The following is a 22,839-nucleotide window of genomic DNA, read 5'->3' as shown; positions in this document are numbered from 1 at the left end:
GCGGATAAAAGAGGTTTACACTTGTTTATATTCGTGTATTAATTGGTTAACATTGTAAAGCGATACGGTGAAAATAAATGCAAATGTGAAGTATATAAAAATTCTTCTTTATAAAAATCCACTACATGTATGTTAAAATATAAAAGTATTGCCTATAAACTCGTGCAAAACATGCAATTAGTAAAACACTACAGTGCGTCTAATAGTTTGGTCTAATTATTATAATATACTAATGTAATAAATATTCTATATTCATATACCATATCGTCGAATGTATTCTATCGTCAAATTTGCATTATATATCGTCTAATTTAACCATACATGGCAGTACTTTCGTTACTTGTACTGCCGGTACAAGTAAAAAGTACGTACTTTTACTTGTACTTCGTTACTTTTTAAATTTAGTACTTTTACTTGTACTTTCGTTACTTTTTTAGGGAAAAAGTACAAGTATTTGTAACGGAAATATCGAATGAAATCGTTACTTTTTTCTAAAACTCGGTAAGCTTTCTGAAAAAAAAAAAAAAGAAAAAAAAAAGCTGTGAATGCAATATATATGCATTCACAGCTAACTTCGTGTTTAAATACCTTCTGTTTCAACTTATACTACACATTCAATTATTTTTTACTAGCTCAAAGATCACAAAGCTATCTGTTTCCTTTGTTTATGTTTGTGTTTTTAAAACGCGTTTCTAAAGAGTAAAACAATTTTAAATCAATGGTAATTTAATTAAATAAAAATAATAAACTAAAAATTAAAGTCAATAGATAAAATTTCTTTTTCGTCGAAATCCATAAAAAGTTTGATATTAAAATTATATTTGATTTTAAAATTATGTTATACGATTACATTATAAAATTATATTATAATATTCTTGCGAATTTAAAAATAAATTAATATCCATAACTTTCAAAATTAAAAATAATTAAATAAATAACAACAATTTTGCAAAAAACATTAAAGAACATAAGAATATTATTCAATGAAATTTTAGGTTACTTTGATATTTCGATTTCCTAGAAATGTATTTTTAAATCGTTACTTTTTTTGTTTACTACTTGTACTTTTACTTGTACTTTTTACTCGTTACTTTTTAAAATAAGAACTTTTTACTCGTTACTTTTTTTAAAAATACTTGTACTTTTACTCGTTACTTTTTAAAAGTAACGTTGCCATATATGAATTTAACCCATGGATACAATAACGTGAACAAGTACTAACCGGTTTCAGTCGCGTAAAAGCAATAAAGCTGTATAGTATCTCCTGATAATTAAGATTTTACATAGAATCTAACAGTGCGTCTAATGATTTCGGCAGGGACTGTAGGTAGGTCTGTGGACCCAAGAAGTAAACCCCTATAATTGGTGATTCACTACAACCAAAATCTATGAAACAATATTTGTTAGCTTAAGGCTGCAGCATTGTTGAAAATATAAATCGCAATAGTGCATACTTTGCCTTAGAGTCATTAACTTACTAAATAGGTACAATCTCTCTACAACGCAATTTCCTCAAAGCGAAAATTTTCCCTATGTAGGGAAAATTTTTAAATGGGAATGTTATTATTCAAAATATTCTTTCTATGACAATTTTTAAAAAAAAAATCAGTTTTCGTTATTTTTTAAGAAAGTTCTGCATTCTGCTGTTGTTGTTTTTTCGTAAGCCATTCAATCAAGGGTGTGCGTTCGTTCTTGTTTTCCAGCGGTGCCACCAATGACCAAGAATTCGACTTCTGCCACACTCATACGTCACACCAAATCATGGGGTGGACCCCTTCATACATCCACAGATAATAGGGCACTGGGCCCATGTCCAAGAGGTCGTGGATTCGATCCCCGCCGGCTGAAGACTCTCCGTGTAGTAAACAATGACTGATGCACGTTAAATCTGTCGAGTCTGAAAGTCCCATAACAAATCTTTCCTCTAGGGGTACTGTTCCAGGAGTTCCCTTGTCTTCTGGATTGGTTCAAAATTACAAGGCTACGGAGTTGAATACTACTAGTAGTAAACCCTAAATTGGGTCGGCTGTTCAACGACGGTTTCAAATCAAATCTTCAATCCAGTATCCCTAGAGGTATAATTTGTGATTGGAAGATAGAGGACTTTGTGATCCGAGAGATATAACGTACACCAGTAACCATTTACATCACGGGGATTCTTCGGATGGCTGGATTCGAACTCACCCACGTGACTACATTCTACTCTCCCACGGTTTTGGAACTACTTGTTCAACGAACGAAATCATACATTTTCAATAATGTTTCTTAAAAGTCATAAATTTTAATTAGTTCAATTTTACTTTTGAGTAAGTAAAATATATTTTTGAATAAAATATCTTCAAAAAAGGCACAATACTGGCACTAAAACTAAACTACTAATATCCTAGCCGTTTACTATCAGCGGATGAAATAACATTAGTTAAACAACAGCCAATAAAAACTTTTACTATAACCGAGAGTTCACTATATCTCAGGTTCCTTATAGCGGGATTGGACTATAATGCATTATAGGGTGATTTCTCACATAGCTTACGTACGTAAGATTTGAGGCAACTGCGCAAGCTCCCGTTCATTTCAAGATGTTACATAACTGTATGTTATGTTAACGTAGTTAACATTAAAAAGATAAGACAGCAAGTACGCTGTTAATGAATGTTAAATTTTGTTTTTTGCTTAAGCTTACTTTTAACATTAGATTGCACAAGGAGGTCACTTTGATTGCTTTTTAACTGCTTTTTCATTTGCAAAAAATGCGCAAATAATAATGTATAAATAATTTCTTTTCTTCCAAGTTTAGTAAATTTTTGTATTGCTAATATTTACTTATAACTTGTTACAATAGCTGCAAATATAAAAAATATTAAAAATTAATTAAACAAGCTTCTTTATACATTAGTTATTCTCGCCTTTGAGCAATATACTAAGTTTCAGTTTTTCTAGTGTTAAACTAGAAACATAGACATGAAATGCAAATTTAAAGAAATGTATTAAGAAAAATTTATAACATTTAGAATTATATTGATAACATTATATTGAAAACATTATATTGAAAACATTTAGAAACGTATAGTGTGATGTTACAATTGGTTGATTTAATAATAAAAATTTTTATTCGTTTTTGTTTAACGTTATGGTTGTCTAATAACACCACGTCCATAAGAAACTAGATATATTTTCGTTATTTTAAAATTATGAATTATATTTAATTTATATATAATTATATTTTAGTTAGAAGTTAAACTGCCATAATATTTTCTATTCTGTCATAAATACAGAATTAGGCATAGTTTATTTTAAAGATATGCTCTATTCTTTCCTTTTAAATTGCTTAAAACAAGAAATAATATTCTGGTATAAAAGTGCTAATACCTGTAGCGTTTGATTTATTATTATTAGAAACAATTTGATATTTAATTTAACTTCTAATAGTTATGAACTAGGGGCTGTGCTTAAAAAATATAAATAATATTTGCTACATAGAATCGCTGTTATCAAAATACAAGTGTGGTTTAATTATATAAAAAAAAGTGCTTCATTGAAATTATACTTGGAAATAGTACAGAATAAAATATTTCACAATAAAAAAGAGAAAGATATTGTCTAGATTCTATTACTTAAACTGGTGATAGATCTAATTTATAATGCATCTCTCTCTCGTTTTCAATTTATACTTCTTTAAACATTGCAATGTGAATATTTTTTACACATTTAACGAGATTTTAACAATTTACAGAGTGCAAGCAGAGTTTAAAAGACTATGACAAAATTGAATTGTACAGGGATGTTTTTAGCTTATCCTTTATATTTTAACTGTTTGTGTTTTGAAAAAAATTAACCTAAAGCCTTTGTGTTAGATGGACCATTATTTGTTTCAATTAATTCTTTTAACTACTGTAGAAAGAATCAAAAATATTTTTGTTGTTGATATGTACAGAATAAAATTGCGTATAATAATCAATCATTAGACGAAACTGATAACTTTAATTACATACAAGCATATTACAAGATAACATCACATGTTATTATTTGCTTTCCCTCTTTACATCATACTGTTCCAAAGTTTTTCTGGTAAAAGCGTCAATGTCCTGGCATTCACAAGGCAGGAAAATGACAACAAGATAATGAAAATTCGCCATGTTACAACCTTTAACTTTAATTTAGTTTAACATTTTGGCCTGAGGCGTTTACTTTCCGCAGAAAACAATATGGTTTCTTAAAATAACTCAGGTAAATCTATATAGTTTATGTTATTAATGATTTCAAGAAGACATGAAAATGAAAACATTAAAACCTACTCCCCTTGTAAAATATTTTGAAATAGATTTTGACTTAGAATGTTAGTTCTTTATTTCTGCAATAAGACATGTTCTGATAGGATGATATTCCAATCAATCTCTTAACATAAGATATTGATTACTGGCGCTATCTATTTTGGTTATTAATAACTAAAAAAAAGTGGCCTGGAAAAGGACCGATTTTCACGTGGCGAACAGATTATTGATAAAATAATTTATTTTCAACAAAGTTTTTGGAAATAATACCCTCTGCACATATTTTAGAAATACTTACCACGGTTGAGGCAAAAAAAGATATTGAAAAATGTATGGGAAGTTTTGAAGTTAGCCATTATTGGAAATATTGATTGTGACATACCAGGAAAATGACATTTTAAAATTCAATTAAATTTTTTAAATATACAAAACAGTCAATGCTAGTCATTTTCAACTGCTAACAGCAATGCTATTTATTAAAATCTGAAAAGGAAATTATTTTAGTAATAGATCGATTAGTAGATAGATTTAGTAGTGTATAGATTACTTTAGTATTAGATTTTGGAGTAAAAGACTGTCAATTGTTGTATTTCGTGAGAATCACCCACATACCCTCCAGCAGAAAAAATACTCTGGGCACCTTAAGGCGGCTTACCTTTGTTACATCTCCACAGTCTTAGCCAAATTACGAAACTTTTGGGCAACTTCATTATCAAGAAATTTCATGATTACTGTCTTTGAATATCAATTTGCCACGATAAATTCATATTTTTCTTCTTCAAAATATCGATGCAGCAGTCCTCATCAGCTTGTTAGGATAACATTTCCATTACAATTCCTGCTAGTCTGTGTGTTCTTCTACGAATTTGATCCTCTAATTAAGTATCATTCTGTATATTAGGGTGGTGAATTCTGAACACTAATTTGCAATTCTAAGTTAGTTTGAAGGATAAAATGTTTAGTTTGATTGAAGGATAAAATGTTTAGTTTGATTGAAGGATAAAATGTTTAGTTTGATTGAAGGATAACATTTCCATTACAATTCTTGGTAGTCTGTGTGTTCTTCTTCAAATTGGATCCTCTAATGAAGTATCATCTTGTACATTAGGGTGGTGAATTCTGTTGGGCAACTTCATTATCAAGAAATTTCATGATTACTGTCTTTGAATATCAATTTGCCACGATAAATTCATATTTTTCTTCTTCAAAATATCGATGCAGCAGTCCTCATCAGCTTGTTAGGATAACATTTCCATTACAATTCCTGCTAGTCTGTGTGTTCTTCTACGAATTTGATCCTCTAATTAAGTATCATTCTGTATATTAGGGTGGTGAATTCTGAACACTAATTTGCAATTCTAAGTTAGTTTGAAGGATAAAATGTTTAGTTTGATTGAAGGATAAAATGTTTAGTTTGATTGAAGGATAAAATGTTTAGTTTGATTGAAGGATAACATTTCCATTACAATTCTTGGTAGTCTGTGTGTTCTTCTTCAAATTGGATCCTCTAATGAAGTATCATCTTGTACATTAGGGTGGTGAATTCTGTTGGGCAACTTCATTATCAAGAAATTTCATGATTACTGTCTTTGAATATCAATTTGCCACGATAAATTCATATTTTTCTTCTTCAAAATATCGATGCAGCAGTCCTCATCAGCTTGTTAGGATAACATTTCCATTACAATTCCTGCTAGTCTGTGTGTTCTTCTACGAATTTGATCCTCTAATTAAGTATCATTCTGTATATTAGGGTGGTGAATTCTGAACACTAATTTGCAATTCTAAGTTAGTTTGAAGGATAAAATGTTTAGTTTGATTGAAGGATAAAATGTTTAGTTTGATTGAAGGATAAAATGTTTAGTTTGATTGAAGGATAACATTTCCATTACAATTCTTGGTAGTCTGTGTGTTCTTCTTCAAATTGGATCCTCTAATGAAGTATCATCTTGTACATTAGGGTGGTGAATTCTGTTGGGCAACTTCATTATCAAGAAATTTCATGATTACTGTCTTTGAATATCAATTTGCCACGATAAATTCATATTTTTCTTCTTCAAAATATCGATGCAGCAGTCCTCATCAGCTTGTTAGGATAACATTTCCATTACAATTCCTGCTAGTCTGTGTGTTCTTCTACGAATTTGATCCTCTAATTAAGTATCATTCTGTATATTAGGGTGGTGAATTCTGAACACTAATTTGCAATTCTAAGTTAGTTTGAAGGATAAAATGTTTAGTTTGATTGAAGGATAAAATGTTTAGTTTGATTGAAGGATAAAATGTTTAGTTTGATTGAAGGATAACATTTCCATTACAATTCTTGGTAGTCTGTGTGTTCTTCTTCAAATTGGATCCTCTAATGAAGTATCATCTTGTACATTAGGGTGGTGAATTCTGTTGGGCAACTTCATTATCAAGAAATTTCATGATTACTGTCTTTGAATATCAATTTGCCACGATAAATTCATATTTTTCTTCTTCAAAATATCGATGCAGCAGTCCTCATCAGCTTGTTAGGATAACATTTCCATTACAATTCCTGCTAGTCTGTGTGTTCTTCTACGAATTTGATCCTCTAATTAAGTATCATTCTGTATATTAGGGTGGTGAATTCTGAACACTAATTTGCAATTCTAAGTTAGTTTGAAGGATAAAATGTTTAGTTTGATTGAAGGATAAAATGTTTAGTTTGATTGAAGGATAAAATGTTTAGTTTGATTGAAGGATAACATTTCCATTACAATTCTTGGTAGTCTGTGTGTTCTTCTTCAAATTGGATCCTCTAATGAAGTATCATCTTGTACATTAGGGTGGTGAATTCTGTTGGGCAACTTCATTATCAAGAAATTTCATGATTACTGTCTTTGAATATCAATTTGCCACGATAAATTCATATTTTTCTTCTTCAAAATATCGATGCAGCAGTCCTCATCAGCTTGTTAGGATAACATTTCCATTACAATTCCTGCTAGTCTGTGTGTTCTTCTACGAATTTGATCCTCTAATTAAGTATCATTCTGTATATTAGGGTGGTGAATTCTGAACACTAATTTGCAATTCTAAGTTAGTTTGAAGGATAAAATGTTTAGTTTGATTGAAGGATAAAATGTTTAGTTTGATTGAAGGATAAAATGTTTAGTTTGATTGAAGGATAACATTTCCATTACAATTCTTGGTAGTCTGTGTGTTCTTCTTCAAATTGAATCCTCTAATGAAGTATCATCTTGTACATTAGGGTGGTGAATTCTGTTGGGCAACTTCATTATCAAGAAATTTCATGATTACTGTCTTTGAATATCAATTTGCCACGATAAATTCATATTTTTCTTCTTCAAAATATCGATGCAGCAGTCCTCATCAGCTTGTTAGGATAACATTTCCATTACAATTCCTGCTAGTCTGTGTGTTCTTCTACGAATTTGATCCTCTAATTAAGTATCATTCTGTATATTAGGGTGGTGAATTCTGAACACTAATTTGCAATTCTAAGTTAGTTTGAAGGATAAAATGTTTAGTTTGATTGAAGGATAAAATGTTTAGTTTGATTGAAGGATAAAATGTTTAGTTTGATTGAAGGATAACATTTCCATTACAATTCTTGGTAGTCTGTGTGTTCTTCTTCAAATTGGATCCTCTAATGAAGTATCATCTTGTACATTAGGGTGGTGAATTCTGTTGGGCAACTTCATTATCAAGAAATTTCATGATTACTGTCTTTGAATATCAATTTGCCACGATAAATTCATATTTTTCTTCTTCAAAATATCGATGCAGCAGTCCTCATCAGCTTGTTAGGATAACATTTCCATTACAATTCCTGCTAGTCTGTGTGTTCTTCTACGAATTTGATCCTCTAATTAAGTATCATTCTGTATATTAGGGTGGTGAATTCTGAACACTAATTTGCAATTCTAAGTTAGTTTGAAGGATAAAATGTTTAGTTTGATTGAAGGATAAAATGTTTAGTTTGATTGAAGGATAAAATGTTTAGTTTGATTGAAGGATAACATTTCCATTACAATTCTTGGTAGTCTGTGTGTTCTTCTTCAAATTGAATCCTCTAATGAAGTATCATCTTGTACATTAGGGTGGTGAATTCTGTTGGGCAACTTCATTATCAAGAAATTTCATGATTACTGTCTTTGAATATCAATTTGCCACGATAAATTCATATTTTTCTTCTTCAAAATATCGATGCAGCAGTCCTCATCAGCTTGTTAGGATAACATTTCCATTACAATTCCTGCTAGTCTGTGTGTTCTTCTACGAATTTGATCCTCTAATTAAGTATCATTCTGTATATTAGGGTGGTGAATTCTGAACACTAATTTGCAATTCTAAGTTAGTTTGAAGGATAAAATGTTTAGTTTGATTGAAGGATAAAATGTTTAGTTTGATTGAAGGATAAAATGTTTAGTTTGATTGAAGGATAACATTTCCATTACAATTCTTGGTAGTCTGTGTGTTCTTCTTCAAATTGGATCCTCTAATGAAGTATCATCTTGTATGTTAGGGTGGCGAATTCTGAACACTAATTTGCAATTCTAAGTTAGTTTGAAGGATAAAATGTTTAGTTTGAAGGATAACATTTCCATTACAATTCTTGGTGGTCTGTGTGTTCTTCTACAGATTGGATCCTCTAATGCAGTATCATCCTGTATATTAGTGTAGTGAATTCTGAACACTATATTGCATTTCCAAGTTAGTTTGAAGGATCACATTTTTAGTTTGTTTGAAGGATCACATTTTTAGTTTGTTTGAAGGATAACATTTCCATTACAATTCTTGGTAGCCTTTCTGTTCTTCCAAAAACTGGATCCTCTAATGCAAAATCATCCTGTATATTAGGGTAGTGAATTCTGAACTCTATATTGCATTTCCAAGTTAGTTTGAAGGATAACATTTTTAGTTTGTTTGAATGATTACATTTCCATTACAGTTATTGGTAGTCTGTATGTTCTTCTACAAGTTTGATCCTCTATTAAGTGTCATCCTGTATAATAGGGTGGTGAATACCGAATACTATTTTGCATTGCTAAGTTTGATTGAAGGTTTTTTTTATCAAATTTTTAAATCAAAAACCGATTTTCAAATTTCACACGCAACAAAAATTACTATGAATAAATACTAAATGGAAAACAGAAATTCTTTTTAACCTCTGACTACAGTTTTAGGATAACCATTTGTCAGATACGCAATGACTTAAATATGTGGGAGAGAAAAATGAAGACGTTGCACGCATAATGATATCTAGTGTTTATTTGCATTAAAAATTAAAAAAAATATTAGTTTGACAGACATATAGATAACATCGGAGGATCAATTGAAAAGTAAAGAATGGTTGTATTTTTCATAAAGATAAATACAGTGAGCAAGGAGAAAAAAAACGGACCACGCTGAATATATTTTGATCTAATAATGATCGAACCTTCACGTTCTAGGACTCAATCATAATGGTTCGAAGGGGGTGACTTTAAATATGCCAATTAAATAGTGATGGCGATATTTTAGGCTACGAAATCAGACACAGAAAATTGCTTTCTCTGAATAAACATACCTTTCTTTTGATGGATTCTGATTTCTGGCACCCAAATTATAGGGGATAGCCACTATCTATGAAATACGTCCCCGATAGTTTGGGAGAGTAGTTCAAAGTTCGAACCCCTTCAAAATTTTACTTCTTGTGAATTTTATAATTGTGTACAAAAAGTTTTCAACTAAATTTTTCGAGCTATGGCAAGATACGTACAAAGTAAAATTAACGTTGTGGGGTCAAAAATTTAGAGCGCTTTCCTGACCAAACTATCAGGACCATATTTTTCAGATTGCTGCTACTTCCTATATTTTGGGGGCCAAAATTCCGAATCCGTCGGAAAAAGATGTTTATTCAGAGAAAGTGCGTTTTTGTGTCTGATTTCTTAATATAAAATATCGTTTGCGCTAATTAGCATATTTGAGGACGCCCCCTTGAACCATTAACATGAAAATCCGATCATTAGATCAAAAGTTTCTCATTGTAGTCCGTTTATTTATTTATTTTTTTGCGCACTGTACATCAGTTGGATGATAAAGTAGCGCATGTGTGCACAGATAATATAGTCATTGGAGCACTTTTATCATAAATGGCATCCACATAAAGTTGAAATGTTCCATGGCTGAATATTCAATCAGCCATGGCAAATTTCCGGGTCCTTCTAATAAAGAATAAACCTAATAACGAACTCTACCTATAAAGAATTAGAATATCTCCACAAAAATGCGTCATTGAATTAAAAACAAAATATTTGTTATCAACTATCCTTCGGCCATATCGTTTTCTTAATTAAGAAATTCTAATAAACCGCCTAACTATTTCGAATTTTGAGATTCTTGATGGAGCAGTTTTATTCGTTTTCTCCATAACGAAGGGCCTTCTTGATCCTCTAGGTTTTGTTTAACTGGAGCCACACGACATTATCAATATTGAAGGAACAAAAATACACTTTTAAATATTTACAATAAAGAGGATATTGCGTGAGTTTTGTTTTTGAAAACTTATCAAAGTCTTTGTTCTCGCAAAAGAAAAAAGAACGCCTTTTGTTTATCTTATTTTAGATTTATTTTGATCCCGTAAGAGGACGTCATACCACGTGAGAAACATTTCGTCATAAAATCTCTTTAATCTCCATAACTAATTTAAAATTTAAAGTATAGAAAAAGTGAGTTCAGAGAAACCTAGAGTGAGCCATGATGTTCAAAAATAGAGTAAAGAAATTTTTAAAACATCAAAATGAAAATTAGTTATGAGAAGATAACTTAAGATTACGTAATGATGAAGTTCTCTTTCAATAATTTGCTTGTATTTTGATATTTTGAAATTTTTTTCGGGAATTGAAACTCCATGGCAAGTTCTAGGCTTGCCTGAACTCACTTTTTCTTTCTTTTAAATTTTAAATTAAATAATGGAGGCGAAAGAAAATTTGCGATGAAAAATTACTCTCGTAGTATGGCGTCCCCCTGCTTGATAATTGCTAAGGACCAACTGCTTTATGATAAGTAGTGGTCCCGGCAATCGAGCAATAACCATGAAATCCAGCGCTAAGGGCTTGGTAGAGCAGCACCCGTTATGTGTATAAATGACAGTACAAGTTCTTCATTCATTCGAAAACTCATACTCTTTTAACTAATATAACGCTGTCGATTGTAGAACTTATTTCTGTGAAATTCAAGGTGGTATTGCAATAATCAAGTGTAAAATATCAGCAGAACATAATTTGAGTGCTTGCTATCGTAGATGACTGGAAGCAGATTAAAGTGTTACCACTGTGACCACAGTAATGGTAGTGTCAAAAGTGTCATCTCGCGATTAAAAAAGGTCGCTGAAGCATGCTGGTTGGATGCTGTAGGAACACCAGTCCTCAAGAAAATCGACGTGCATCCCTCGTGGCAAAATTGGGACAAAAATCCTCCGGTAAGTCTCGCTCTTGGTATAATGCAGCTGTATGGGTGAGAAGAGAGAAAAACACCTAAAGACTGTTCAACGAAATAAGTCCTATCGTCAGTTGTCTAGAGCATTGTCGGGGACAATTTTGAGAAGGTTAAACTTTTTCAAAACATGTACGGATAAACATTTAGAACAGGTCGAATCATGTCGTCAAGAGAAGAGTAAAAAACTCTTATACTTTAGTGTTTTAATAGCAGCAAACAGCCCTTGACCTAATGGTGGAGGGGAGTTTCTTCCTTAGAAAAACTCCTACACCTCCTTTTTGGGGAGATGACGTCACTAAATGGCGGAAACAGCATTTAAAAATTAACTGTATTTAGAAAAAATCAAAAATAGCTCGAAGCTTCCTATCAGGTCTAAGAAACAGCCATGTTCCTTCGAAAAGAAAATAAGTCGAAATCGCCTTCAGAATGGTTAAAAAAACACCTTATAACTTTTGATCTAATTGTAATAACTATTATCATCCCATTGTAAACTGATCGTAAGTCACGGTTTCCAGGAAATCACTGAAGACAGGTATCACTGGCTGAGGTGAGTGAGCCAGTGGGTGATCACTTTGATCAGTCTGAGATGAGTCAGAGGGTGAGCGGTATCGATCTTCGTTAAATTGTTCCACCGTAAAGAGCACGACTTCCCGTGCAGATCGTCTGGCTACCAAAGTGGGGGAGCCATCTACTCTGCAGAAGATCGAAATTGCAATGGCATATCTTCAGATCATCCACAAGAATGTATCCCAGACCGACGTCATTGTGCGGATGTAAATAAACTACTGCATAATGGTTAAATTATAGTATACTCAGCTCACAATGCCAAGAGGAGTTGGTTTACCTTTCGAATCTTATATGTTCATTATTTTTTAGTTTATTTCCAATGGCAAAGGAAAGTGATAAACTCTTATATGATTAACCAAGAACAGGAATAAAAGAGAATACGATAAAAGAAAAAAGTCAATGTCCCATCCGTAACTGTGTAGCGATCCAGTATCGCTTCACCCACGTAGAGTCATGCGTCCCAACAAATGGTACCTGTCCATGACTTCGTCTCTTACACAAAGTGGGCAATTAGGATTCGTAAAATGCCAATTCAGTGAAGGTGGTTCGCAAGGCTAGTCTGAATTCCGCTCAAGCCTTTTCATGGGGCTATCTGAAATATTTTGGTCTAAGCTGGTCCTCCAACTTCTTGAAGAAACACGAATGTCCATAAGTATCCAAGAAGCCTTTCACGGGGGCTTATCTGGAATATTTTGGTCTAAGCTATTCCTCCAACTTCTTGAAGAAACACGAATGTCCATAAGTATCCAAGAAGCCTTTTACGGGAGCTTATCTGAAATATTTTGGTCTAAGCTATTCCTCCAACTTCTTGAAGAAACACGAATGTCCATAAGTATCCAAGAAGCCTTTCACGGGGGCTTATCTGGAATATTTTGGTCTAAGCTATTCCTCCAACTTCTTGAAGAAACACGAATGTCCATAAGTATCCAAGAAGCCTTTTACGGGAGCTTATCTGAAATATTTTGGTCTAAGCTATTCCTCCAACTTCTTGAAGAAACACGAATGTCCATAAGTATCCAAGAAGCCTTTTACGGGGGCTTATCTGGAATATTTTGGTCTAAGCTATTCCTCCAACTTCTTGAAGAAACACGAATGTCCATAAGTATCCAAGAAGCCTTTCACGGGGGCTTATCTGAAATATTTTGGTCTAAGCTATTCCTCCAACTTCTTGAAGAAACACGAATGTCCATAAGTATCCAAGAAGCCTTTCACGGGGGCTTATCTGGAATATTTTGGTCTAAGCTATTCCTCCAACTTCTTGAAGAAACACGAATGTCCATAAGTATCCAAGAAGCCTTTTACGGGAGCTTATCTGAAATATTTTGGTCTAAGCTATTCCTCCAACTTCTTGAAGAAACACGAATGTCCATAAGTATCCAAGAAGCCTTTCACGGGGGCTTATCTGGAATATTTTGGTCTAAGCTATTCCTCCAACTTCTTGAAGAAACACGAATGTCCATAAATATCCAAGAAGCCTTTTACGGGAGCTTATCTGAAATATTTTGGTCTAAGTTATTCCTCCAACTTCTTGAAGAAACACGAATGTCCATAAGTATCCAAGAAGCCTTTCACGGGGGCTTATCTGAAATATTTTGGTCTAAGCTATTCCTCCAACTTCTTGAAGAAACACGAATGTCCATAAGTATCCAAGAAGCCTTTTACGGGGGCTTATCTGGACTATTTTGGTCTAAGCTATTCCTCCAACTTCTTGAAGAAACACGAATGTCCATAAGTATCCAAGAAGCCTTTTACGGGGGCTTATCTGAAATATTTTGGTCTAAGCTATTTCTCCAACTTCTTGAAGAAACACGAATGTCCATAAGTATCCAAGAAGCCTTTTACGGGAGCTTATCTGAAATATTTTGGTCTAAGCTATTCCTCCAACTTCTTGAAGAAACACGAATGTCCATAAGTATCCAAGAAGCCTTTCACGGGGGCTTATCTGGAATATTTTGGTCTAAGCTATTCCTCCAACTTCTTGAAGAAACACGAATGTCCATAAGTATCCAAGAAGCCTTTTACGGGAGCTTATCTGAAATATTTTGGTCTAAGCTATTCCTCCAACTTCTTGAAGAAACACGAATGTCCATAAGTATCCAAGAAGCCTTTCACGGGGGCTTATCTGGAATATTTTGGTCTAAGCTATTCCTCCAACTTCTTGAAGAAACACGAATGTCCATAAATATCCAAGAAGCCTTTTACGGGAGCTTATCTGAAATATTTTGGTCTAAGTTATTCCTCCAACTTCTTGAAGAAACACGAATGTCCATAAGTATCCAAGAAGCCTTTCACGGGGGCTTATCTGAAATATTTTGGTCTAAGCTATTCCTCCAACTTCTTGAAGAAACACGAATGTCCATAAGTATCCAAGAAGCCTTTTACGGGGACTTATCTGGACTATTTTGGTCTAAGCTATTCCTCCAACTTCTTGAAGAAACACGAATGTCCATAAGTATCCAAGAAGCCTTTTACGGGGGCTTATCTGAAATATTTTGGTCTAAGCTATTTCTCCAACTTCTTGAAGAAACACGAATGTCCATAAGTATCCAAGAAGCCTTTTACGGGGGCTTATCTGGAATATTTTGGTCTAAGCTATTCCTCCAACTTCTTGAAGAAACACGAATGTCCGTAAGTATCCAAGAAGCCTTTTACGGGAGCTTATCTGGAATATTTTGGTCTAAGCTATTCCTCCAACTTCTTGAAGAAACACGAATGTCCATAAGTATCCAAGAAGCCTTTTACGGGAGCTTATCTGGAATATTTTGGTCTAAGCTATTCCTCCAACTTCTTGAAGAAACACGAATGTCCATAAGTATCCAAGAAGCCTTTTACGGGGGCTTATCTGAAATATTTTGGTCTAAGCTATTCCTCCAACTTCTTGAAGAAACACGAATGTCCATAAGTATCCAAGAAGCCTTTTACGGGGGCTTATCTGAAATATTTTGGTCTAAGCTATTCCCTCAACTTCTTGAAGAAACACGAATGTCCATAAGTGTCCAAGAAGCCTTTTACGGGGGCTTATCTGGAATATTTTGGTCTAAGCTATTCCCCCAACTTCTTGAAGAAACACGAATGTCCATAAGTATCCAAGAAGCCTTTTACGGGGGCTTATCTGAAATATTTTGGTCTAAGCTATTCCCCCAACTTCTTGAAGAAACACGAATGTCCATAAGTGTCCAAGAAGCCTTTTACGGGGGCTTATCTGGAATATTTTGGTCTAAGCTATTCCTCCAACTTCTTGAAGAAACACGAATGTCCATAAATATCCAAGATGAATTTTCGGGAAACATTTATTCTTTTCATGGGAGTTAAAGATGAGGATCCTTTCAAATCGTAACTATCTATCAACAGGTGTTCAGAGAGGCGGCAGAGTCATTTGAGAAGATGCCAAATTCGGAGACTTCAAAATAATAATTCATTTTCACTCTTTTATTCTCTTTCTCTTTTTTTCCCAAAATAGAATAATAGAATTTTTAAATAAGAAAAATCATGATCAATACTAGATGTGAAAAATGGTTTAATTTTTTTCTTTTACTAGTTCCATTGAAGAATTTATGCATTTTCTTCGAATATTTTATGCTTTTCTTTAGACATTAGCGAGCAGTTCGTAAAATTGATAAAAATATAAATCACCTTGAATAACTTATTTTCTTAGAATAAGATTTTGGCAAACTTAGTGCTGAGCCTCGGTGGCTCAGGGGATAGAGCATTCATCTCCCAATGAGGTCACCCGGGTTTGAATCCCAAAGGTGGCTGGGAGATGCAAATTCTGCATCAAGCTTGCACCGACCACAGTGCTGACGTGAAATATCCTTAATGGTGGGTGGATCATGAGTCCCCTTGCCGTCAGGCTAACCATGGGAGGTTTTCATTGTTTTCCTCTCCATGTGACGCAAATGCGAGTTAGCACCATCAAAAAGTCCTCCACAAAGACAAATTTCACCCAATATTTGATCCAGGAGTTCCCTTGTCTTCTGGATTGGGTTCAAATTTACAAGGCTACGCAGTTGAACATTAGTAGTCGCTAACCGAAAAGGAAATATCATTCAGGAAATGACAGTTTTTTCTTCAATTTTCTTATTTAACCTTTAGTCTACGGCAGGTACAGCATATGGACCACATGTGATGATACAATGTGGTACACTTTAAGCAAAGGGTTAAATATGATGTCCCATTGCTGAGTAAATTAAAGACATTTACACTTTTTTTTAAATAAATCATTTTTCATCATCCATACCTGTAATTGCTTCTCATTTTTTTTTAAGAAATCGATAATTTTTTGAAAGAAACAGAAACTTTTTCGAATGGAACCAGAAAAAAATTAAAATTATTATTTGAAAAGTACAAGAGAATAAAATTTTTGTTTTAATATATTCTTATTCTTTTGTAAAAAATGACACTTTAAAATAATGCGGTTTAATCAAAATTGAAAAGAAGAAAAAGGGAATATTTTTTTAAAAAAGTTATCCTTGTTTCACCTTGTTCCAATGAAATGATATTTTTAAAGTTTCCTTAACGATCATTTCTTGGCGTAAAAAAAAAATTTAATGCTCGCCATTTTGTGCCGCCATCGATTTCTCTCTCCCTTCACCCCTTCTTTTTTTTGTTCATAAAATGGGCATCAAGAGTGATTAAGGAAGTGACATTAAAAGGTAGAAGAAAAAAGGTTATTTTGATTCCTGGGCTAATAACATCATCTAAGAAAAGCAAACAGAGGTTAGAAGCGGCGGTTTTGAAACAACAAAGACTAGTCTAGCCAGGAAGCGAAATCAATTTTTTTTAAGTTACAAAGTATATATAATGTTTCTTTATTGAACAAATACCGGAAAAAATAATAGTAAAAAAAAGTGTTTCTCGGATCTTTTAAAATGAAATACTTTAATGGTTAATCTTTACTATTCAAAGATAGTAAATTTCCTAAATGCCTAAAATGACTTAAGATTTATTTAAATTTTTCTTTGTTTTATCTTCATTTTGAACTTATATATATAAGTTCAAAAGGAAGATAAAACAAAGAAAAATGATAGACATATGAAAAAAAGGGGGGGGGGAAATAATAAGTAAAAAAATAACAAACAACAGTTTATTGAAGGGGAAAAAAAACCCTTTTCCAATGGAACCAGAAATTTTTTTTTTAAATAAAATTTTATAATTTTTTTTCAATAAACTGTTTGTTATTTTTTTATTTATTATTCCCCCTCCCCTTTTTTTCATATGTCTATAATTTTTCTTGCAATAATAAGTAAAAAAATAACAAACAACAGTTTATTGAAGGGAAAAAAAAACCTTTTCCAATGGAACCAGAAAAAAATTTTTTAAATAAAATTTCATAATTTTTTTTTCAATAAACTGTTTGTTATTTTTTTTACTTATTATTTCCCCCCTTTTTTCATATGTCTATAATTTTTCTTTGTTTTATCTTCATTTTGAACTTATATAATGAGTTCTGTTTACTTGCAGCTTAAGCGCAATAAATGAAACTTATTGTTTTTCTTAACTTCTTCGTGTTTTCTTGTATATATATATATATATATATATATATATATATATATATATATATATATATATATATATATATATATATATATATATATATATATATATATATATATATATATATATATATATATATATATATATATATATATATATATAACGTTTTACAATTATTTCTCTCTATATTGAATCGGCATTGTTTTGGGTATTCAACTTTATTTTACATTTCGTTTTGCAACGAAAAATCCATAGGAGGTAGAAACTATTGAATAGCGAGTTTGTGTAAAAAGATGTATAAGGGTGTACGATGAAAGAAAAATTAACATTCGATAAAAATTTCGAAAATTGTCTATTGTAATAAAAAATACCATGTGTACTGCTCTGCAGCCCAGTGAAATGATGCTACAAAGTAGAAACTTGGCTTGGTCTTTAAAAGGTTATTTTTATCGAGGGATTATAAATTGTTCGACTGTTTTGAAAATCTTCAATTTTAGAATTAATGTCATTTTGTTCGTTAGGCTGTTCAAAATCTTTTTATTTGTATAATATAAATCAGTCCTTCGCAGTAAAAAACTCCGTACAAAAAAAATCTGATTAGTTTTTTTAATAATATTTACTGAATCACTGTAATTTAAGAAGAATCTGTCTATAAAAATTACAGCATAAAATTTTAAATTGAAAAAAGTTTTTACGGATATTGTTTTTACTTCATTATATTTATTTCAGTGTGTCTATATTTTTTCCTAAAATTTTGATAATGCCTGACCTTTTCTAAAAAGTCTATTTTTCTTTCTTTCCTTTTTATTAATTTCAACTTTCCCTTGAGATTTTTTTCTTAAATGAGGAAAATTGAAAAGATAAATAATCGAAGAATAAAATCGCTATAAGAAAACAAAAGTTTACTTTCAACGCTCCGATTTAAAAAATTTCCTTTACAGGGTGAAATCTGCTGTTGGGAAACTGTATTGTCATTTTACCGTAATCACAATAGAGTCATTACGGTACTCTTCCTAAAAACTATTATCTCCTTATGAATCATTATAATAACTATTATAATTTAATTTGTATGTAAAATAATTTGTATGTCATTATTTATTTTATGAATATACATGAAATTATATTCTTCACTCTAGAAAACTATACTCAACGCAAATCACGTGAAATATCGATTTTCGGGAAACAATCTTATTCGTTGGTGAGACACATCTCGAAATTCATGTTTAAGAAAATGGGCACAATTTTCGACCCATATTTAACAAAGAATAATGAGCTTATTTTCTTTTAAACACCAAGCATAATCATCCGAGACATTGGGGTAACTAGTTATATTATAGATTTAACTTTTCAGACGATGTTTTAGCAATCAGAAATCTAAGCGATAAACTGAATTCACAACAGAAATTTACTATAATAAATTTATAGCTCTCACAGCAACACTGTAAAAGCAACCGTTTGACTTTTAAAGTCTTAAAAAAACATTAATTTTTAAAAAAATTGTACCAAGCTATTTTTGCAAATGGACGATAACATATTAATTTGGATTCATTAGTTTTGTTCTTCAAAAAAAAAAAAATAGTACTCATGAGAGAAGTTCGAAAAATGGAATCAACTGCTAGTTTTTTGAATTGCGTAATTTCGTGCTGTATGCAAAATGACATGGTCATAACCGATGAATCTCGTGCTCATTACAGGGTGGCTATAAAATACTGTTACAAATATCACATCATTTTGTTGTACAGATATTAAATTGAAAATGATAAATACACAAATACGATGAACACTTTAAATGGAAGTTTACTTAAATTTTTTTTTCATTCGAATCGATCACCATCTTTATCTATTACTAAAAATAATCTCTTACGTCATTTTCCGAGGACGGCACGATTCATTTTAAAAGGTGATTTGTCCCATTCACGCAATAAAGAAACTCTGAGGGAGTTCAAACTTTTGCGCTGCTTAGCACTTACTTTATACTCTAGAATACCCTAAGCCCAATAGTCTGGGGGATTTAGATCTGGTGAAGAAGGAGGCCAATCTTCTTGCTTAATAAATTTTGAACAACTCACATTGGAGCTCTGTCTGTGTTGTTTTTGCTCGGTGTGCCGGTGAGGAATGGGGTTCGAATCCCCGCGAAGGATGGTCGATACGAATCCGCATCCGGCTTGCACCGACCACAGTGCTGACGTGAAATATCCTCAGTGGTAGACGGATCATGGGTTAGAGTCCCTTTGCCATCAGGCTAACCGTGGGAGGTTCTCGCGGCTTTCCTCTCCGTGTAACACAAGTACGGGTTAGTTTCATCAGAAAGTCCTCCACGAAGGCAAATTTCTCCCGATATTTCATTCAGGAGTTTTTTTGTTGTTTGGATTGGGTTTAAAATTACAAGGTTACGGAGTTTAACTTTAGAAGTCGTAAACCCAAAAATTGGGTCTGCAGTTCTAAGACGGTAATAAAAAATCCTTTTTGGGATATAATCTGCCAGCATGTGGAAATAAGTATGTAACCCATACTTCCTTTTTGTAATATTCAGCATTGATTTTAACCAATTTACCGATGAATTTCAGAGGAAATTTTCCGTTATTTGACAATGCAGCCCAAATCATTACAGAATTCTTGTTCTCAAAGCATTCCACAGCTTTTACACTTTCATGCATATCATCGAAGATTGCTGAAAATACAATATTATTTTTAGCATTCGAACGTTGTTCTGTGCGAAATATTTTCTCTTCAGAAAAGACAATTCTGTCAGCACCTTTGTTACCGTGCCAGTTCAGCAATTTCTTACATCTTTGTAACCTCTTGAATTTTTGTGCAGTTGTCAAACCTTGAGCTTTTCTTTAGCGATAAGGACGAAAACCCAGGTCTTCATTTAATATAACTTGCAAAGTACTTCGACTCACGTTCTCTTCTGCGGCCATTTTATTAGCAGAGCGCTGTGGATTTCTTCGTATCCATTCACGAATTCTTTTAATGCTTTTTTTTTGTACGAACTGAGCGTGGATCGCCAGACCTGAGTTGATCTTTGCAGTTTTCAGTATCCAATAAACATAAATTTTCTATTAAACCCAAGAGATTTTAATTACTTAAAGATTCTACCTGCTGAAAATCCGACATCGAAAAGTTGTTTAACCATCAACCTTTTTGATTCCAGCCTTAAATTTATTCTAAATGACTTTAAGCAAAAATCGTTTGCACTTATACTGCATCTGCACTGTAAACGCCGTCACAGGAATAGTGTGAAGGAAATAGTTTTACCAAATGATTAAAATTAATTCCTATTTTTTTTAATGTTACAGTATTTAGTACCCACCCTGTAGTTCAGACATTTTTCAAATACATTCTTTCCAATACATATAATGATAAACGAAAACACTTTGGAGATATGCCTAACCTATAGTTTGTTTAAGCTAAGAACTCCTCCCGCCACAAAGTCTGAGGCAGTCTGGTGTTATGGAAACAGGAATAGACCATTTTAGGGAGGGTAGCTTCACTCTATGACTAACACAATAGACCGAAGAGATTCCCTTTCTCTCACCGACCTGAGCCGAAACCACTCCAAAACAAACAAACTCCTTGTTACCATAGTCACCACCACAGGTCCAGACGAATGTCTAGGGGAGTTCATATTTAGACAAACTATACTATTTTAACCACTAGGGTAAAGAAGAGTTTAACATATTATTCTGACATTCTATTGAATTCTATTGAATTATTGTTAGATATTGATAAAAAGATCAAATTCTGTCCAGTTTATTACCTCACTTTGCAATGAGCTGAAAAATTAAAATGAAGCAAAAATAATTACCATTTATGTTAGATGAGTTGCATGCTATGATTTGACACTTGCACTCTAAAGTTGGTATTTTTTTATTTCCAGATATTTCTTATCGATTTAATCAACTCATCTTACAAGAAACCAAATTTTTGTGATCAAGTAAGTATTCTATTATTTTTAACTCGTTTTTCCTTAGTCTTAAGATCCATGTTGTCTATGTCTGTTCTTATGAGAGATTATGTAGATATTGTCTATATCTATACAATCTATATCTGTTTAGACCTTGTCCATATCATGAAGAAAATATTTACGTATTTGAGCAAAACACATTAGTTTTATGAGAATGTGACGAATTATTAGAAGGGTTATAGTGATGGTGGTCCACTATCCAGCCAAAAGTATCTGGACACCGAGTGGTATGAACATAGAGCGTCCTTAGGCACTTATTAATAGGATGTTGGTCTTCCTTTTGCATCCATGACAGCCTGCACACGTCTGGGAAGACTTTCCGCCAGTTTTTGATAGGAATTGACTTCCATCACTGCTGACGTGAGTGCTTGCAGTGAGCATGGTGGATTCGGCTGGCTATGTAAATTAGAGCTGTAATTCGTCCCAAAGGTGTTCTATGGGATTTAGATCGGGACTATGAGAAGGCCAGTCCAGTTTATGAACACCCATTTCGTCAAGTCACGTCTGTGCAAACCTCGATGTGTGAGTGGAGTAGTTATCCTGCTGGAAGAGAAATGGGCCTTCCATGAAATATTGCCATAGAGTTTAGAGTGCACCATTGTCTAGAATGTCCACAGGTTCATGTCTCCAACCACAGGAACTAACAGACCAAGGCCAAACCACGAGAAGCACCCCACACCATTATGCTTCCACCACCATAACAACCGGATACTTTTAGCCAGATAGTGTCTTAAAAGTATCTAAAAAACAACCGGTTACTTTTAGCCAGATAGTGTCTTAAAAGTATCTAAAAAACAATCGGTTACTTTTAGCCAGATAGTGTCTTAAAAGTACCTAAAAAACAACCGGATACTTTTAGCCAGATAGTGTCTTAAAAGTACCTAAAAAACAACCGGTTACTTTTAGCCAGATAGTGTCTTAAAAGTACCTAAAAAACAACCGGATACTTTTAGCCAGATAGTGTCTTAAAAATACCTAAAAAACAACCGGATACTTTTTGCCAAATAGTGTCTTAAAAGTATCTAAAAAACAACCGGTTACTTTTAGCCAGATATTGTCTTAAAAGTACCT

At 32.8% G+C, this 22,839-nt stretch overlaps 1 protein-coding gene across 1 annotated transcript in view; it reads left to right on the top strand.

Moving 5' to 3' along the window:
* The window catches only part of LOC107453939 (metalloprotease TIKI1), an 85,448-nt gene that overhangs the window by 12,945 nt on the left and 49,664 nt on the right, over positions 1 to 22,839 (top strand). The window contains exon 2 of the mRNA XM_043051610.3: positions 21,682 to 21,738. Coding sequence (XP_042907544.2) covers positions 21,682 to 21,738 — 57 coding nt within the window. The remainder of the gene's footprint in view (positions 1 to 21,681; positions 21,739 to 22,839) is intronic.

Source organism: Parasteatoda tepidariorum, chromosome 4 (genome assembly GCF_982258835.1).
Source record: "Parasteatoda tepidariorum strain Cologne lab strain chromosome 4, Ptep-v5.0, whole genome shotgun sequence".
In the NCBI taxonomy this organism is placed as follows: Eukaryota; Metazoa; Arthropoda; class Arachnida; order Araneae; family Theridiidae; genus Parasteatoda; species Parasteatoda tepidariorum.
This window is presented reverse-complemented; position numbering and strand designations above follow the sequence as displayed.